Source organism: Cydia fagiglandana, chromosome 12 (genome assembly GCF_963556715.1).
Source record: "Cydia fagiglandana chromosome 12, ilCydFagi1.1, whole genome shotgun sequence".
Taxonomy (NCBI): Eukaryota; Metazoa; Arthropoda; class Insecta; order Lepidoptera; family Tortricidae; genus Cydia; species Cydia fagiglandana.
In genome coordinates this window covers 7,345,856-7,365,246 of record NC_085943.1, presented here as the reverse complement: position 1 = coordinate 7,365,246, position 19,391 = coordinate 7,345,856, and the positions used below count along the sequence as shown (strand labels likewise).

At 46.6% G+C, this 19,391-nt stretch overlaps 1 protein-coding gene across 1 annotated transcript in view; it reads right to left on the bottom strand.

Moving 5' to 3' along the window:
- Window positions 1–19,391, bottom strand: part of LOC134669522 (ras GTPase-activating protein 1) — a 28,213-nt gene that overhangs the window by 264 nt on the left and 8,558 nt on the right. The window contains exons 7-18 of the mRNA XM_063527119.1: window positions 14,028–14,186; window positions 10,994–11,128; window positions 10,373–10,540; window positions 7,771–7,946; window positions 6,844–6,916; window positions 6,315–6,433; window positions 5,568–5,698; window positions 4,538–4,707; window positions 3,955–4,086; window positions 3,246–3,375; window positions 2,509–2,663; window positions 1,351–1,483 (exon numbers count right to left, since the gene is read on the bottom strand). Of these exons, the coding sequence (XP_063383189.1) occupies window positions 1,351–1,483; window positions 2,509–2,663; window positions 3,246–3,375; window positions 3,955–4,086; window positions 4,538–4,707; window positions 5,568–5,698; window positions 6,315–6,433; window positions 6,844–6,916; window positions 7,771–7,946; window positions 10,373–10,540; window positions 10,994–11,128; window positions 14,028–14,186 (1,681 nt within the window). The remainder of the gene's footprint in view (window positions 1–1,350; window positions 1,484–2,508; window positions 2,664–3,245; window positions 3,376–3,954; window positions 4,087–4,537; window positions 4,708–5,567; window positions 5,699–6,314; window positions 6,434–6,843; window positions 6,917–7,770; window positions 7,947–10,372; window positions 10,541–10,993; window positions 11,129–14,027; window positions 14,187–19,391) is intronic.

Sequence of the window (19,391 nt, the reverse complement as noted above, 5' to 3'; positions counted from 1 at the left end):
CTGTGTCCCATAGCAAATCGCCACTTGTCCGCGCTCTACAATACAGTAATGCGCTCCTCGCATCAGCACCGGAATGTGATGTATTTGCAAGTAGTTGGACGCCTCACAGAACTTCATACATTCTTTACACAGATCATCTGTGTAAAGAATGTATGAAGTTCTGTGAGGCGTTGGATAAGCGTGAATCATCTGTCTTGTATTAGTTTTTCTTTCTGACATTTTGTTCTGTTTTTCCTTTGTAGACTGTATCATGTACCTTGTTTGTATAAATACTGTCTATTATAAATTTCACAGTGTATTAGTCCGCTGTAATGCTGTGTAAATTTTATGAATCAATAAAATAAAAATAAATAACATAAAATGGGTTTTGAGGAATCTTAAGTGGAATTACGAAAAAGGGGAATATAACTAAGCTAATTAACGATGACTTGAAAACATTACTGACATTAAGGCCCACTTGCACCATTCCACTAACCCGGGGTTAACCAGTTAAGCCTGGAGTTGCCATGGTTACCCATACAATTTGACACTAAGTTAACGGTTTATCCGCTTAACCTCAGGTTAGTGGGATGGTGCAAGTGGGCCTAAAGGGCAAAGAGTTACATATTTGGCTTATTTCATGACCAGAGCCCGGAATTCTCGTAGCATTTTTGAGCTGTCATAGGGACTTCTCGTTTATCGACTTCCGATTATACATATGTATATCGATAAATACAGAATAAAATATGTAAAATATGATTACGAGTAGAGGTAAACAACATGCAGTCTTTTCGCGTATGAGCGATCTCTTCCAGATAACCTTTGGATACCAACTTTTAGGAAATTATGAAAGCAGGAGAATATAAATGATCGTGTTAGATTCATAATTGTTACATATTTGCCGTGACACATTTTTAGACCGTGTTTTTCAATTAAAAGACACATCAAGATTGTTTACCTTATTTATAATGCTAAAAAAACGAACTATAAATGCTCTAAGATACCAAAAAGAATAGATAGTATAGAGGGGTCCTGTCATAGTAAATTTTGTAGTCACATTAAATTTACTGCCATTTATCGACACAAAAAAAAGTATAAAATAAATAAATGATAAATAAAACGTATAAAATTATCAAAAAAATGTATAAAATAAATAAATTAATAAATGATTTTATTATGTTTATTCACTGATATCTATGTGTTAAAATTGTTAAATATGAAACGGTATCGTCACGCCATTTAGCCGAGAATAGGCTAAAGGTGTGTGCGGCATCTATTCGAGAATGACTTTTTCTTGAATTCCGAGGCACGTTTTTTCCTTAGACTTTATTCGTCTTATACGAAGTTACATATGTCTTTGAAGATACTTACCGATATCAAGGTTGTTATTGGTATTGGGCGGCGCGTTTCCAGGCTCCTGCATGTTGCTCAGCTGGTCGAGGAACACTACCATCCGCTCCTTATTCTTCAGTATGAAGGGGTTCACTACTTCCATGTATGGTTCCTGGAACACGTATATCAAGGATATTTAATTAAAAACGCATTAGCTAAACGAGATGTGTCCACAGGGTTCGCAACCCCATCTGCGCACGGTCCTTTAATCTCGAGAGTGTAAATTAAAAATGTACATATTCGTTGCAATTTAATTTGATCCTTTCATGAAACGAATAAAGTAGTATATTTTTTGTTTCATTGCGATTTAAAACAAAAGAAAGTCGTTCCAATTTACTTATAGAACAAGGTTAAAATTAAAAATTGGAAAATTTTTGATGGTGGGTCTTCATTACAGGCCTCTTAGTCTATTGCAGACTATACAACGTTTTTCATGGCTGTATAAGCCAATACGGGAACGGCAACCACGACCGCAAAACAGGCAGGTGTAGTGTGCCCGTGGCGAACAGATGTCGGGCTGATGACGCTTGTCTCGCCTACTTGCGAGTGTCTTTAAACTAAGCGTCATCGTGGATTTTGGCGACCGTCGAACACTGGTGCACAAAACAGATAGGTACAGAAATCAATCTACATACAAAGTGCGCTCGAGTAACGCACACATAGACACTGCTCACGGACACGATTTCTCGGACCGTTTGGGACCAGTGCGAGCGCGAGTGCCATCCGCTTGAGACACGCGTCTGTGAACTTTTTTGTGCAATAATGGAGAAACAAAAAAAAGTTATTATAACTGTTCAGTAAAGCTGGCTGTTTAAAGTCGACATTAAACGGTGAATTATCGTTTTTTAAACTACCAGTTTAACAATGACATTAAAATTAAAATATTTTAGTTATTATTAATTTATATTTCCATTCTTCCCGATCCATCCTCAACAATAAATCAAACAACTAGATACGAGCTGATACGAGTGCCACTACCACGATAGTTTTTTGTGCATAAGCTATAGTTAACAACCCTGGAGCGACCGCCGAGCGTAGGTATGAAAAGTGAAGTACATACATGAGATTGACTTCTGTACCTATCCGTTTTGTGACTGGTGGGTCTTACGAGTATAAGTATCTATGTGGTTAGTTTACCTTAGCCCCGAACTCGACGAGGTTGGCGAGGTTCTGCAGGCACTTGGCGACCATGACGAGCGAGCGCTGCGCGTGCGGCGACGGCGCCGCCGCCACCAGCCCCCAAGCGCGAGGCTCCACCAGCGCGCGGCAGATCAGCCGCAGGAAGATGAACCCTGAAAACGAATCCTGAGTTTATGGCTCGCTCGATAGAAAAATAGTTAAGAAAGTACGTCTAAAATGCATTTTAAAAATTTTGTAACAATTTTTACACACAAGCTAAAAATATGAAAATGTATTTATTTTTTTATTAAATTTATAGTTATCTATTATATTCGGAGATCCAACAGCTGTTAACATGTCTATAGGTTTTATAAATGTGATACAAAAAGCGAATTACAGGTACTGGTGAAGACCAATAAATACTAAAATTGCTTCTAAAAATCGGCTGTATCATGTTTTAGGGAATTCATCAATTGCTTTTTTATTTATTTAATCGTACAAAAAATTAAAAACATAAACATGACATCCGCAATCCCGGGCACTCACATCCATCTCGCTGATCTCGCATTGTCATAGTCAAGTAACAATTATCAAATTGTTGATTTTTTTTCACTTTATGAAACAAAACACAAAAATAATGAACAAATGGCGGAATTAAAGCTTTTTCTACCAGTCAACTATCGGACCAAATATAAGTAGACGACAGGTTTTAAAAAATTCAGTAATACCTAAACCTATAAAGTATCGTAGAATACCTGATACAACTCGGGTGCGCACGAATCTCTCATTAGGCCACTTGGCCATCGCAGCACGCTGCAGACACCCACACAGGTAGCGCACGGGCCGTGGACACGTCTCATGCGACATGAATATCGAGTGGGTTATCTGAAATACGGGTATCCGTTAGAGTGTATTGCGTCTCACATTTTGCTTAATGAGAGATTGAGACGCAATGACATTGGAGAAAAGAAATAGGACAGATGGAATACCACGTTTAGACAAGTGGTTCTTAACCGGTACTCTGTAGACTACTAGTGGTTCCTTGGAGAACTTGAAATGATTTGTAAAGTTATAAAAAGAACAATCTTTTGTTGACTTTATTTGTTAGGTATTTAGTTACCAACAGTAAATCAGAGGTAATGAACATTGTATCAGACAATGCAAATAAAAAGTGCAAGACGCATCAGATACATATTTATGAAGCACGATGCTAGATCATACGCCCTTTAACGACCTAATGACACCTGTCCAATTTTTTAATGTCATAGTGTCTCAGTCTCTCTCATTAAGCAAAATGTGAGAGGCATTACACATTGGGCAAGGAAATTGGATAGGTGGAATGAAATACCATCCTTAACAACTATTGATTAAAATTAGTCATGTTTACTGAATTGAACTGTATATTCAATACGTTTGTGACCTTACATGTTTAATCTTTAATCTTTACTATTTAAATTCACTTACCTGATCCAGAATCTGAAGAAGGTATTCCGCGTTGGCACACGCGTCTTCTGGGGAGTCCATTTTAGTGGGGTTCAGTTCTGCGGACTGCTTCGTTTCATTCGATAATTTCTGCACTGTTTCTGATATGGCTGCCTGAAATATAAAAAAAATATGAATAAGAGTAATGTAACAAGGGTTTGAAATAAAATAAGTAATTGAATCGTATTTCATAATATTTGTTCAGGAAACAATTTAATTTCAACGATCTATAACAATCTAGCTCAACATATCACCAAAGTCTACGTATAATACTGAAACAAACTAATTTTGGTGCCGTGACCAGGATACGTGAAAATATAGGTAACTTAAAAAAAAGTCTCTAGCTAGTAAAATAAGAAATATATTTTGCTGATAATTACAGTTGCATAAGCTGCTATTGGATGGGATCTAAAGCTAGATAGAGTAAGGCCTCATTTTATAGACGGTGCGAGTTTCATTAGATTGCGTTATTTGATCGGTCGGCTGAATAAACTCGCATGCAAATTCTTGCACCGTCAAAATGAGCCCTAAATAGATATAATGATAATACAGGTTGTATGGTGACCTGCAGGAAGGGCTTGCACTGCGCGCGCATGAACTCGTCGGCGACGGCGGTGGCGAGCGAGGCGCCGCGGAACATGGTGCGGTGGTCGCCCTCGCGCGCCACCTCCGCGCCCGCCAGCTCGCGCGCCAGCTCCGCGCCGCGCCCGCACTCCGTGAACGCGTGCAGAAGCGCTAAGGACAAATAATAATAAGGGCTCATTTAGACGATGCGAGAACTCGCATGCGAGTTTCATTACATTGCGATTTTTGATCGGTCGGTCGAATTGGACGTAACCATCAATCAGCAATGTAACTAAAATCGCATGCGAGTTCGCGTGCCGTCTAAATCAGCCCTAAGGTCAGTCTTTCAAATCTGAGTCTAAGTTTTGTATGGTAGCCCAAAACCGACTGGTATGTCGCTACCGACTTCCTACTTATTCTTTAGCGCTGACAGCCACCAAGCGCCTAGCGCCTATTTCACTAAACTGACAATCGTCAGCTGCCATTGACTATTTCCTGGCATAGGCCAGGAATAGTCCTGGACAAACAACAACGGTACTTAGCATCAATATTTACTTGTTGTACCAACAGTGTACGACGAATTATCATTGTCAATTGTGACAGCGGTATAATGGACATGCATTACTTTTTTTACGTGCCAACAGTCTCACTAAAGAGAATATACCAAAAACCGCGTGAAACGAGAAAAATTAAGAAACCGACCCCAGCCCAAAAAATTGCTGAGGATGCACCTAGATGTCCTAGCGGGTCGCGGGTTCAAATCCTGGCTTCTACCAATGAGTTTTTCGGAACTTATGTACGAAATATCATTTGATATTTACCACTAGCTTTTCGGTGAAGGAAAACATCATGAGGAAACCTGCATACATTTGCGAAGAAATTCATAGGTGTATGTGAAGTCCCCAATCCGCATTGGGCTAGCGTGGGGACTATAGCCCAAGCCCTCTCGTGCATGAGAGGAGGCCTGTGCTCAGCAGTGGGACGTGTATAGGCTGAACTGATGATGATGATGAAATTAAAAATAAACTTACCTGTGGCGAGCGGCTGTCGGTCCGTGCGGCACAGATCAGCTAGGGCCTTGACAGCAGGCAAGCCAGGCTCTAAGAGCAGTTGACGCAACGGATTGTATTCCTCGCGCGGCATCACCAGTTCTTGCATGTACCTATACAAAAAAAAAACATTATTTACGTGGTGAACGTCATTAAAACCGGCCAAGTGCAAGTCGGACTCGCGTTTCAAGGGTTCCGTACCTACATTAAGTCCGACTTACGCTTGACTGCACATTTCTAATAGATTTTCCTGTCATCTATAGGTAAAGAACTATTTTGTGTATTTATTTTCAAAATTTTAAACCCAGTAGTTTCGGAGATAAAGGTTATGTAATAACCAACCAAATACAAAACTGCCTGGATCAGTCATTGAACGACCTGACTTTAACCTACATTATTTGATCATGTAATGTTTTCATTTACCCTCAACTGGCTTAAGGAGCCATTTGGGGCTAAATTTTCGTTTACTTTTATTTAAATACCTAAAGATACAGACTTATAGGCGTGGCGTTCAAAGGTTAATGGCTCAACTAGACGTGTACAAAATCAAAATGACAAAGAGCTATCATAATGTGAACGACATATTATGTCAAGCTGAATAGAAACAAGAATGAGTTTGTGAAGATTGGAGAAACGTATTCCCAGTGATGAGTAGGTACTTTTAAAGATAATCAGTCTAAAATACGATTTATGCCTATAAAAATAGAGTTGTAATTTTAAAGATCTTACCTAATACGTAGCCTCAGGGAGCCCCATTCGCCAATAGGAGTCATTCCTGCCAGTGGATACCACTCTTCGATCTCCTCTCCGTTGGCCAGGTTCGCCAGTTCAATAGTTAGCTCCGCTACCTAAAAAGGTGGTTATGGTTAAATCTGATGATAATAAAAAATAATATGGTTATGATAATATGGTTAAATTGTTTCCTGGCAGGGTCGCCATGTGAGGTGGTACGTAAAGACAAACAACTGCTTGCTATGATATTTTGTTATAATGCGCGTCAAATGATACATGTGCAGCTTTATATACTCTAGCACAATATTATGTGTGGGTAAGGCACACACTACAAAGGATCATAATCCATATGTCTGAAATAGAACACAAGCCGTTGTTCTAAATATAATCAGGTTTACGAAGATTAGGTTGCAGTAAAATTTGGAGTAAAACTCGGTAAAGTATTGAGTGCAGCCCTATACAAGTTAAGCAATATAAAAAAGTATTGATTGCGTTTTGTTTCCCTCGTGAGTTTCATATGTTTTACCTCGGATTCTTTTCCCCTCTTTCCCGTGTTGTGAACAGTGATAGTGAATGATGTCACATCTGGGGGCACGTCACTGTAAATGGAGAAAATATCATGTATGGTAAAAAACAAGTGGTTAATAAAAACAAAGACGGAACTGATCCCATAAAAGCACCGTGACCAAAGTTTTGTACGGTGCTCTAAAAATTACCCAACAAGTGGTTAATAAAAATAATAGTGGTGTCGAAAAAACCATAATATGAACGCGTAATACGAATTATCACTTCTAAGGGTTACCTGCACCATTCAATAATCCGGGGTTAACCGGTTAAACCTGTAATTGCCATGGTTACCAGTACAATTTGTCACTGGGCTCACGGTATAACCGGTTAACACCGGGTTAGTGGAATGGTGCAAGCGGCGTTAAGAGTCCGTATGCACTAAGGGGTTAATCGTGCCATAAAAGGCAGCGTTATCTAGTGTATAGTTATCTATAGTTTTGGCTCGAGGTGTTCGGTGTTTGCCCGGGTCGCGCCAATAAACAAGACGCTTCCGTACTGTCACTTTAGTTCATAGAATAGGAATCCTCTAGACGGAGCTTAAAGCAATTATTTCATGAAACCGATGCTGCCAAAAATACAGAGGTGCGGGGGGCGAGGTGAGCGAGTCTCGTGCCGTGATTGGTCCGACCAAAGACACGGGCGTCACACAGAGATACTTTGACTCGAAAATAGAGTAAAACTACCGTATATTTGTGGCAGAGGGTGTAGCGCTACTATGCTCAGTCTGGAGGATGTCTTGTCTGTGCTTTAGTTCATGGATGTATAGTATATCGTAGCCGGCGGGATGGGAGGGGGCACTTACTCGCCGTCAGGCAGCGCACGCGCAGCAGCCGCAGCCACACCACGCGCTACCTGCCCGGTCACTAGTCACCATCAGCACACTTACTCGAAGACGAACTCGTCGTCCCAGTGCGGGTCGGGCGAGGGGCGCGGGCGGGTGCGCGCCACGGGCGCCGCGCCCAGCGCCAGGCGCAGGTGCGGGCGCGGCGCCAGGCGCGCCGGCAGCCGGTGCGCCGTCAGGCAGCGCACGCGCAGCAGCCGCAGCCACACCACGCGAGCCACCTGCCAGGAACCCCACAATACTGACATTAACAGCCTGTCAAAAGTGTCAATACCGAAAGCGACACGCGTCCGCGCACTCTCTATTTGTATCGGAGTATGGGCTGATTTAGACGATGCGAGAACTCGCATGCGAGTTTCATACCATTGCGTGTTTTGATTGGTCGTAATCAACAATCCGCGATATAACTAAAATCGCATCGCATGAGAATTCTCGCGTCGTCTAAATCGGCCCTAAATAAGATAGCACTGTCACTGTTACTGGGCCTTAAAAGGGAATAACACGAAAAGTATTCAAATAAAAAAGAGGATTAGAGTTAAACGTCAAACTTCTGTGAAATTATGACAAATAACACTGGCACTGCGTGTGCTGTCATAATCTCTGCAGACTTTTCTTGGTCTAACTCTATTTGCGTAATATTACTCGTTAGAATAGAATAGTTTTTTATTCATACACACACAGACAATAGACAAACATAGAAATAAAATAGTGAAAAATAAATGTCACGAAATGGCCCCATCTCTGCATGATGCTGACGACTTCCAGCGCTGATCTTCCGATGAGACCATCAAGTGAGAAATAATCACAGAAGGTTAGCGTTTTAAGTATAAATATTGTAATTTTAATTGCAAACCCAGCCAACGAGCCGATTTCGTCCAATCATATTATATAGACTTAATAAGTACAGCTACAGAGTGTTTGTACAGAGTATAGTGACCTTGCACTGGTGGCGCGCCTGCTGCACGCACAGCGGGCGCAGCGCGTCGAGCCACGCGCGCTCGTCGGCCGCGCTGTTGGCCGCCAGGAACGTGTGCGTGGACAGGCACGGCAGCGCCCGCTCCACCAGTTGGAAGCAGAACGCCCGGTCCCACAGAGTACGACTACGGTGTTATACAGAGTATAGTGACCTTGCACTGGTGGCGCGCCTGCTGCACGCACAGCGGGCGCAGCGCGTCGAGCCACGCGCGCTCGTCGGCCGCGCTGTTGGCCGCCAGGAACGTGTGCGTGGACAGGCACGGCAGCGCCCGCTCCACCAGTTGGAAGCAGAACGCCCGGTCCCACAGAGTACGACTACGGTGTTATACAGAGTATAGTGACCTTGCACTGGTGGCGCGCCTGCTGCACGCACAGCGGGCGCAGCGCGTCGAGCCACGCGCGCTCGTCGGCCGCGCTGTTGGCCGCCAGGAACGTGTGCGTGGACAGGCACGGCAGCGCCCGCTCCACCAGTTGGAAGCAGAACGCCCGGTCCCACAGAGTACGACTACGGTGTTATACAGAGTATAGTGACCTTGCACTGGTGGCGCGCCTGCTGCACGCACAGCGGGCGCAGCGCGTCGAGCCACGCGCGCTCGTCGGCCGCGCTGTTGGCCGCCAGGAACGTGTGCGTGGACAGGCACGGCAGCGCCCGCTCCACCAGTTGGAAGCAGAACGCCCGGTCCCACAGAGTACGACTACGGTGTTATACAGAGTATAGTGACCTTGCACTGGTGGCGCGCCTGCTGCACGCACAGCGGGCGCAGCGCGTCGAGCCACGCGCGCTCGTCGGCCGCGCTGTTGGCCGCCAGGAACGTGTGCGTGGACAGGCACGGCAGCGCCCGCTCCACCAGTTGGAAGCAGAACGCCCGGTCCCACAGAGTACGACTACGGTGTTATACAGAGTATAGTGACCTTGCACTGGTGGCGCGCCTGCTGCACGCACAGCGGGCGCAGCGCGTCGAGCCACGCGCGCTCGTCGGCCGCGCTGTTGGCCGCCAGGAACGTGTGCGTGGACAGGCACGGCAGCGCCCGCTCCACCAGTTGGAAGCAGAACGCCCGGTCCCACAGAGTACGACTACGGTGTTATACAGAGTATAGTGACCTTGCACTGGTGGCGCGCCTGCTGCACGCACAGCGGGCGCAGCGCGTCGAGCCACGCGCGCTCGTCGGCCGCGCTGTTGGCCGCCAGGAACGTGTGCGTGGACAGGCACGGCAGCGCCCGCTCCACCAGTTGGAAGCAGAACGCCCGGTCCCACAGAGTACGACTACGGTGTTATACAGAGTATAGTGACCTTGCACTGGTGGCGCGCCTGCTGCACGCACAGCGGGCGCAGCGCGTCGAGCCACGCGCGCTCGTCGGCCGCGCTGTTGGCCGCCAGGAACGTGTGCGTGGACAGGCACGGCAGCGCCCGCTCCACCAGTTGGAAGCAGAACGCCCGGTCCCACAGAGTACGACTACGGTGTTATACAGAGTATAGTGACCTTGCACTGGTGGCGCGCCTGCTGCACGCACAGCGGGCGCAGCGCGTCGAGCCACGCGCGCTCGTCGGCCGCGCTGTTGGCCGCCAGGAACGTGTGCGTGGACAGGCACGGCAGCGCCCGCTCCACCAGTTGGAAGCAGAACGCCCGGTCCCACAGAGTACGACTACGGTGTTATACAGAGTATAGTGACCTTGCACTGGTGGCGCGCCTGCTGCACGCACAGCGGGCGCAGCGCGTCGAGCCACGCGCGCTCGTCGGCCGCGCTGTTGGCCGCCAGGAACGTGTGCGTGGACAGGCACGGCAGCGCCCGCTCCACCAGTTGGAAGCAGAACGCCCGGTCCCACAGAGACTCGTGCACCTGTTAAAAACGTTCCTTTCTGTGACCACCATAACCAGTAAAAAACATTAATAAAAAAAATATTTAAACTTCTTAACTGGTGTTAATCCAATACCAACGCGGAACACTTTGTATACTGATCATAAGAAAAAAAAAACTAGAAAGTTGAAACTCTGCTCAGTTCGGCTCAGCATTGCTCCGCGCAAAGGGACATAATAATTATTAAGGTTGACACAACTTGACGTCACTTTGCGTGCACGACCACAGATAAGATAATAGCTTGAATTTTGACAACCTTAATAGCCGAAAGGTATAGTGCCATAAATAAGAAAGGGACAGCATGATTCGACCCTGAACCGCCGTCAAATTTCGATTTTGTAGGAAGTACGGTAGTATTATTACTTATTCTGTTACCAACGACAAAAAAAACAACAAACACAAATAGGTATTTCGTCATGGAGAAGAAGTAAATACCTGGTACAGATACGCGCACGACAGATCGATCAGCCCCTTCGGCTTGGTCCGCTTCGGCGAGTCGTAGAAATACAGATGCGTGTCGGTGCCCTCTTGCAGCAGAACGAAGTACAGTGCCTTCCACTTTTTAGCGCCCTGTGGAAAAATAATCATAATCATCATAATTCATCATTTCAGCCTATATACGTCCCACTGCTGAGCACAGGCCTCCTCTCATACGCGAGAGGGCTTGGGCTATAGTCCCCACGCTAGCCCAATGCGGATTGGGGACTTCACATACACCTATGAATTTCTTCGCAGATGTATGCAGGTTTCCTCCCGATGTTTTCCTTCACCGAAAAGCTAGTGGTAAATATCAAATGATATTTCGTACATAAGTTCCGAAAAACTCATTGGTACGAGCCAGGATTTGAACCCGCGACCTCCGGATTGAAAGTCAGACGTCATATCCACTCGGCCACCACTGCTTCTGGAAAAATAATGGTTATTTGTAACAGCCCACATACTCTCCCGGTTCCGACTCGTCGAGCCAACGGTTTTCGGGTTAGAATTGCAAGCAAAAACGATTCTGATTAATTATTTTGTGGTTAAAGTTGAAATCATGAAAGTATTAATAACTATCCCCTCCAATTCAGCTTATTGTAGTAGGGTTAGTAAGGAACACAAATGTATGGAAGTGCATGCACTTTAGTCTCAGGCGATGCCGCTTGGCACGATTGTTCCTTAGGTCAAACAAAGTTGATCTGGCCCGGTAGCCAGGAGATCGTACCATGTAGACCCCCCAAAAAGGGGGGGGTGAAAGGGTCGGCTCCCCAGGTCCAATCTATGCTATATTCCTTCCTAGTCTTAGCAACTAGGTCAAGTTATATATCATTTTCGTATAAATTAGGGACAAGGAATTCATTTTTGAAAGAATTATTATGCCTTTTCATACAAAAAAAATGATATTCGTATAAAACATGAAAATGTTATGTAATTTTTTGTGTCAATTTTAGATGGTACAATCACAGTGTGACGATTTGCACTAAATAAAAAATTGGACGATGTAGCCCATGTATTCTTTATTCTGGAAAATATCACTTTAAAGTAGGCATTCATACATTTTTATGTAATAAAAAAATTAATTATAGCGCGTGGCGGTAACGATTTCCGTACAAATGGAACTATGCCCAAAATCAAAGAATAAAAATGTTTACTAAACACTGAATTTGACATTTTAAAAGATTATATATAATGTTTTAATAATTTTTCCATGCGTTTTTGCCATTTTTTGGTACAAATTTGTTGTTTATATTTTTCTTCCATACAAACTTTCTCCCCCCTATTTGCTCCCCTTAGCCAGGCCTATGGAACTCTCCGCGCGAGCTCGGATTAATACCTACGAATGTGCTCCCGTTCACGGTAGAAAAGCAAGCCAGTTGGTTGCCACACGCGCTCACGTACGCACGTCACCGCGCGCCGCACTGTCAATTTTTACGATAGTTAAAAGCTACGTACTCGTAGTAGGTACCTACCTACTATTGAATTTCTTTAATTAAACCCGTAATGTTTATCATGTATGACAAATGTATAGATTTAGATATCTATCTATTTGAAATAGGTAGCAAATTTCTAATTTATTTTGGTAAATGTTTATTTTAACGACAGTAGGTAAGTTAACTTTACACCGGAAAGTGCCTATTCATTTTGCTCTGGTTAACTTATAATTAATTACCTGTATTCATGGGGTTTCTATTATTTTTCTTTATTGTGTAACATTAATCTGTATCTGGTTTTAAATTACATGAAGAAACTAATTCTTGCTGGGATTATTGCGCGGTTTATAAAACGGTGTAAACACTGCGCTTACTGCAGGGACATATGACCTTTTAAAATGACTATTTCGCAAACACACATAGTCGGAATATTAGGTACAATTTAAGATTTAGTTTTCCTTTTATTTCACTCCGCTGTTTAAGTAGGTATTTATTTATCATTTCTAAGCATCAGCAACCCTAGCGTTGTGCCGGTGCGCGCGGTGCGGGGAGCGGCGCGTTGAAGGTCACTCCATTGTATTTTTGTGTAGGTATCAAAACGGTAGGTATTTACGTTTTGTTTGAGAGATAAGTATCTGTTCGTAAGAACTATTATATAATCTGTGCCTTAGCGTTGATTTTATAAAATTTTATTTTATCTTAAACTTAAACCTGTTGCATTTAATTGATGTTGAAAATTTCAGCTTTATATCTCCAGGGGTTTAGATTGTATGATGTCTGGAAGTAAGCAGAGTTTTGTTAGATGTTATAATGTATGGGATATTATGAAATAAATTGTCTTTAGCTCAAACACATGTAGATCCCAAACTACTGAACATTTTAATCTGAAAGTTTGAACATCGATTAATTACAAAAGGTATAAGTTATTAATTGTGGTAAATGTTTTTTTTAACGACAGTAAGTTAACTTACACCGGAAAGTGCCTACTCATTTTTGCTCTGATTAACTTAATTAATTACCTGTATTCATGGGGTTTCTATTATTTTTCTTTATTGTATAACATTAATCTCTGTCTGTTTTCAAATTATACGAAGTTTTAAAACTAATTCTTGCTGGGATTATAGCGCGGTTTATAAAACGGCGTAAACACTGCGGTTACTGCAGGGACATAAGACCTTTTAAAATGACTATTTCGCAAACACGCATAATCGGAATATTAGGTATAATTTAAAATTTATCTTTCCTTTTATTTCACTCCGCTGTCTATGTAGGTATATATTTATCATTTCTAAGCGTCAGCGACCCTAGCGTTGTGCCGGTGCGCGCGGTGCGGGGAGCGGCGCGTTGAAGGTTACTCTATTGTATTTTTGTGTAGGTATCAATACGGTAGGTATTTGCGTTTTGTTTGAGAGATAAGTATCTGTTCGTAAGAATTATTATATAATCTGTGCTAGTACTATTATTTATTCTGTGGTTTAGCTGGCTAGACCCCCATATCCATATGGTATACTTGCGCGCACGATGGCCCGATATTTACGTGCTAAAACCTGAGCCCATACCTTATCTGACTTCTTGTTGAGGTAGCCCTGGTGCTTGATGCCCTTCATCTTCTTGAGGCCGATCTGGTCGCGGCACTCGCGCAGCGTCGCGTATATCTTCTCGGCCGCCGCGCCGGTTGTTGTCTGCTGCGGCTCGATCACGTGGCCCTCGGCGATTAGCTATAGGCAAAAAGAATAGATAGTATAGAGGGGTCCTGTCATAGTAAATGTTGTAGTCACTGTAAATTTACTGCCATCTATCGACACACGACTATAATTCAAAATAAACACGTTTACGTCATTGATGAGTTTTGCGGGGCTACGCCTATCTTTAAGAATAACTTGTATTTTTTATTGAATAAATAATAATAAAAAAATTATCGACCAACACCTAGAGAGACTCTCGCTGGGTGGCTGGATCAAGGGTCAGATGCAGAAAGCGGTAATTTTGGACACGGCGCGTATAGTACGTCGGTTCCTCACTCTGCGGCCCTGACCACCGGCAGCTTGGGCCCTGCCCCGCTGCCGGCGGCACCCTAGGTTAGGTTTTTTATAATGTGTTTATATGTATTTTTTATTGTTTTGTAAGTGTTTTTATATTTTACTTTTATATTCATATTATAAATGACCTAGCCTAAGAAGAAAGATAAATATAAAAATTTTACCTTCCAATAAAATTATTATTATGTTTCCTATCCACATCGGATATCTTCATTGAGAGAGTAACGCGATCGTTGACCAATGATGCCGCTAGCGTCTATGTAGTCGCTCCGCCCCACGCCGTGACGTAGTTCCGCTTCCACTTCCTGCGAACCGTTGCTCGCTTCCCGCCACTCGCCACCGCCATGACATTGTTGAGGAGAAGTACCGTCGGCATAAAAGTAGCCTAGTAGCCTGCCAGGAAGGCATTACTCAGATATCCGATGTGGATAGGAAACATAATAATAATTTTATTGGAAGGTAAAATTTTTATATTATGTGTTCCGTACTCCACATCGGATATCTTCATTGAGACCTGTTTATTATCTCCTGGTGGCGAGTTAGCGGGCGCGCAAGCGATAGGGCTACACCTACTGTCATAGAACTCAGAGAACGAATAAATATGTATACACCATATTGCAACCCATGAAATCACAGTGACTCGTTATAATGTGAATTACAGGAAATTGAGAATTGAAATTGTAATCTCAGGTTCGAAACTGGTTTAAGAGAATTCTCATTCGAAATCGCATCCGATCCGCAGAATCTCGGCGAGTCATGTTCCCAATTAACATAAGCGAAAATATCGCTAAGTGAATAGCTTTCCAGCCAATTTAGTTATTAAGTACATCGTGGATCAAAAGCAATCGTAGGCGAGGCCGGCTTGGATGAGACTGTGGCTGAAAGAAATAAGCGAAGTGTCCCCTAACATTTTGTGTAATTCTCGCAAGGTGACGTACCCAGACTACCTACTTATACTGGGTCTATACTTTATTCCGGAGCTTCTAAGAGTCCAGTCGGTAAGACACGTTATCTGGTTTAGAGCCGAATTTCGGACACAAAATAATAGCGTTAAAGTTATCTATGTAATTGCCCGGGCTACAGTGTAGTAGAGTAAGGTCATTGACCCTGCTGCCTGATGCTAACAGCAAAAGTGCGGCAGCTATTCTATCGTACTTCTTCTAACGTACGTAACGTTGTAGGGCTATTTAAATTAGGGCAAGTAGATGTCTCGCGTCCCAAGCTGGTGCTTTGGGAGGCGCTGGTCTCGCTATTAATGGCGTTGGAAGAAGGCATAGTGTCCGATAGTGGTTCATACACAGCACTTGTGAGAGGCTTATGAACGAGTATCGTTCTGAAAGCTAACATGGATAATAGAAATAGACGTCTGAGATAGCTCGCTACTTCACTGGATAGAGGTACCTGGCAGTTGATCTTATTTTTGATGCACCATAAAGACCGTTTCTACATTGTGGCCGTACATGCAGCCGAGACAAGGGGACGATCTAGGGGCTCCCGTTACTGTTTTCTATACAAACACAGTACCGGAATCGGGAATATCCGGTTCTTCCATATTAGTGAGACAGTGACAGTTGCGTTTCGTTCGCTACGTAGCGTTAGACCTTGGCATGTTATATGCATGCGCCAGTCACGCCAGTAGCGGACGTCACTCCTGATCCCGCCAGCTCGGTGTTGGAGCGTCCTATCTGACAGGAGCTACGCCTCATTCTTAAGGTCGTTGACTCGTAAGGGAGGGCGGTCTGACGTTGTGTTCACTAGGACCGCCAGTAAATTGCAAGCTTACCACAGCTGCTTTAAGACTCCTTATCACGCCGTCGCAGTACACAGACTAGGCTGGGAGGTGGAGACATCCATGCCAAGTCTCACAGGCAGCTGTCAAAGGTCGTGGTAGCAGTTCAATGAGTCTGTTAAGAAATACCGTGGCACAGTGCGAGGGCTCTCGAAAGCGGAGGCCGGCCAACAAGGCGCCTGTCAGGTGAAGACAGTCTCGGCGGCTGCTGGGCGCAGCTGCCACTCGGGCGCGCAGTGACTTCTTGATAAACCGTTGCCCTCGGGGGTTGTACCGACCTGGCAAGTAGCAAGCAACCAGCGCGACCTGTAGACGATCTGCTGGCATCAGCAGTTTTTGCGACAGCCGTAGTAACGGAAGGGATGTAGTGTCGCCGTCGTTTTATGTATACTGTACCGGTGCGGTTGTATGTTTACACTTCTGTCGTCAGCGCTGCAGATGCGGCCCGTTAACGGTTACTCTTCGCTGAAAGGGCCTTACCTCGTACATTGTCTACCAATATTGGAGATTGTAACGGACTGCTTGCATAAGATGAGGAAGAAAGTGGTGCGAGGCTTTCGGCAGCTCCGTGTTGCTGGGGACTGCGAAGGCTTCACCTTCCTCCATGAACTAAAGTTTGCGAATTTGAGACTGAACAGAAGGCATTGAGTCTCATTTCTGCGAGAAACTCTGCAGCAAGGCAGGCCTGTATGTCGCGAAAAAGAAAACTTTCAATCGGTGTGTTGTGCCGCGTGTCCCACGTGATGTCTAGGAGCGTGATGGTCTAATTCGCTTTATCCGAAGAGACACCCTATATCGAGTTAGTATAGGGCATCGAGTTAGTAGCATGCTTTTAAGGAAATCGAACTGATGAAATCAAGTCTAAAATCGATTTTGGCGCTTTGCGTAACAAAACTGTTTCGATAAAGTCGAATACAGACAGATGGAAACTGCTGGAGTCCTCCTGGCCCCTTTCTCTTAGCACCGGAAACTCAAGCTTGTCCAGGCGCAGCGGGTTTATTTGTCCCATTTTGTTTAATTTGGCTTTTCGCACGAGTTCGTCTTTGTAAGACGGAACTTAAGCTGGAGAGCGCGAGCAAGCAGAGATAATTATGTGAAGTCTGCAGACCTTTTCGATGCCTTTCACCTCGGTTTCGAGCGGTCGCACAGGGCCTTGTCGCTAGCTGTTCTCTGGTTGGACCACTCCATGGCCTCGAGAAGTCGTAGGAGCTTCGAAGCGACACAGCGAAGTCGATCAGCACCTTTATGAAGCCCGGGAACACGACGTATTTTCCTCTGAGTATCGACATATCTTACCGCTTTCAACTCCGGGCAGTCGAGCCGCGCTAGGACGGGGCTCTTTACGACCTTGTCTGCCGTCGCCGGAGGATTCTTTAACCGAAACCAAGAGCTTAGCGGTCTGTTCGTGCTGTACCATACCATACCTATACCTGCACCATAGCTATAGGCGCCTGCGTACCTCAATGGAACCATGTGGACAGGACAAAACTGATACTGTGGCGCCCAGCGAGCAAGGGACGACATCGTCGTAGTTGCAGCATCGGTGGGCAGCATCGGCGTGATTGTGGCAACCGCCGCCGCTCGGGAGGCGCCGGTGCGTGAAGCTAGGGGCGCCATCGTGGCGGCCGGCTCGGGGGGGGGGGGGGGTGTTGCACCGGTGCCTGAGGCCGGGCGGTTCATGGCGGCCGCCACTGGTTCGGGAAGCGCTGGTGCGTGAGGCGAGGACCCATAGTGGCGGCCCGCTCTAGAGGCGTTGTCGCGTGAGGCGGGCGGCTCTATCGTGGCGGCCGCCGCCACCGGCTCGGGAGGCGCCGGTGCGTGCGGCGAGAGGCGCCATCGTGGCGGCCAGCTCGGGAGGCACCGGTGCATGAGGCGGTCGCCGTCTGGCTGGCTGGTCTGGGAGGCACTGCTGTGAGGCGAGAGGCGCCATCGTGGCGGCCAGCTCGAGAGGCGCCAGTGCGCAGGTGGTGGTGCCATCGTGGCGGGCGGCATCATCGTGGCGGGCAGCGCCATTGTGGCAGCCGCCGCCACCGCGTCGATGCGTAATGCGAGAGGCGCCATCGTGGCGGCCAGCTCGGGGGGCAGGCGGTGTCATCGAGCGGGCGGCGCCATCATGGCGGCCACCGTCGCCAGGCTCAGGTGCGAGAGGCGCCGTCGTGGCGGCCAGCTCGACAGGCGCCGGTGCGCGTGACGGACGTTACCGGCACGGGAGGCGCCGATGGCTAGGCTCGTAGTTGCACGCATCATCACGGCGACGCTGTTGCCCTCGGCGGTGCCATTGGCCACACCGGCGCGTAGGTCACCAGCGACGTCATGACGGCCGGCAACCAACGCGGCGATCGTCGCTGTACTCGTAGCATTTCCACTGCTTACACGTAACTTACCTTCCTTCCGCTCGAGCAGTCGGGACGCAGAAGCGGTCCGCCTTCACCTTGGCGCGATCCACCCGCGATGCGCCCGCAGCTGCAGGAGCGGGCGTGTGACGTCTCGCAGAGCCACGCGGATCTCTCGGAGTCCCGCTGGACTGGAAGCGTCCGCACCGCAACTGCAGCAATAGGAGCGGGCGTAGCAACAGGAGCGGGCGTGTGACGTCTCTCGGAGTCCCGCGGACTGGAGGCGTCCGCACCGCGACTGCAGCAACAGGAGCGGGCGTGTGACGCCTCTCGGAGTCCCGCGGACTGGAGGCGTTCGCACCGCGACAGGCGTCCGCACCGCGACTGCAGCAACAGGAGCGGGCGTGTGACGTCTCTCGGAGTCCCGCGGACTGGAGGCGTCCGCACCGCGACTGCAGCAACAGGAGCGGGCGTGTGACGCCTCTCGGAGTCCCGCGGACTGGGGGCGTCCGCACCGCGACTGCAGCAACAGGAGCGGGCGAGTGACGTCTCTCGGAGTCCCGCGGACTGGAGGCGTCCGCACCGCGACTACAGCAACAGGAGCGGGCGTGTGACGTCTCTCGGAGTCCCGCGGACTGGAGGCGTCCGCACCGCGACTACAGCAACAGGAGCGGGCGTGTGACGTCTCTCGGAGTCCCGCGGACTGGAGGCGTCCGCACCGCGACTGCAGCAACAGGAGCGGGCGTGTGACGTCTCTCCGAG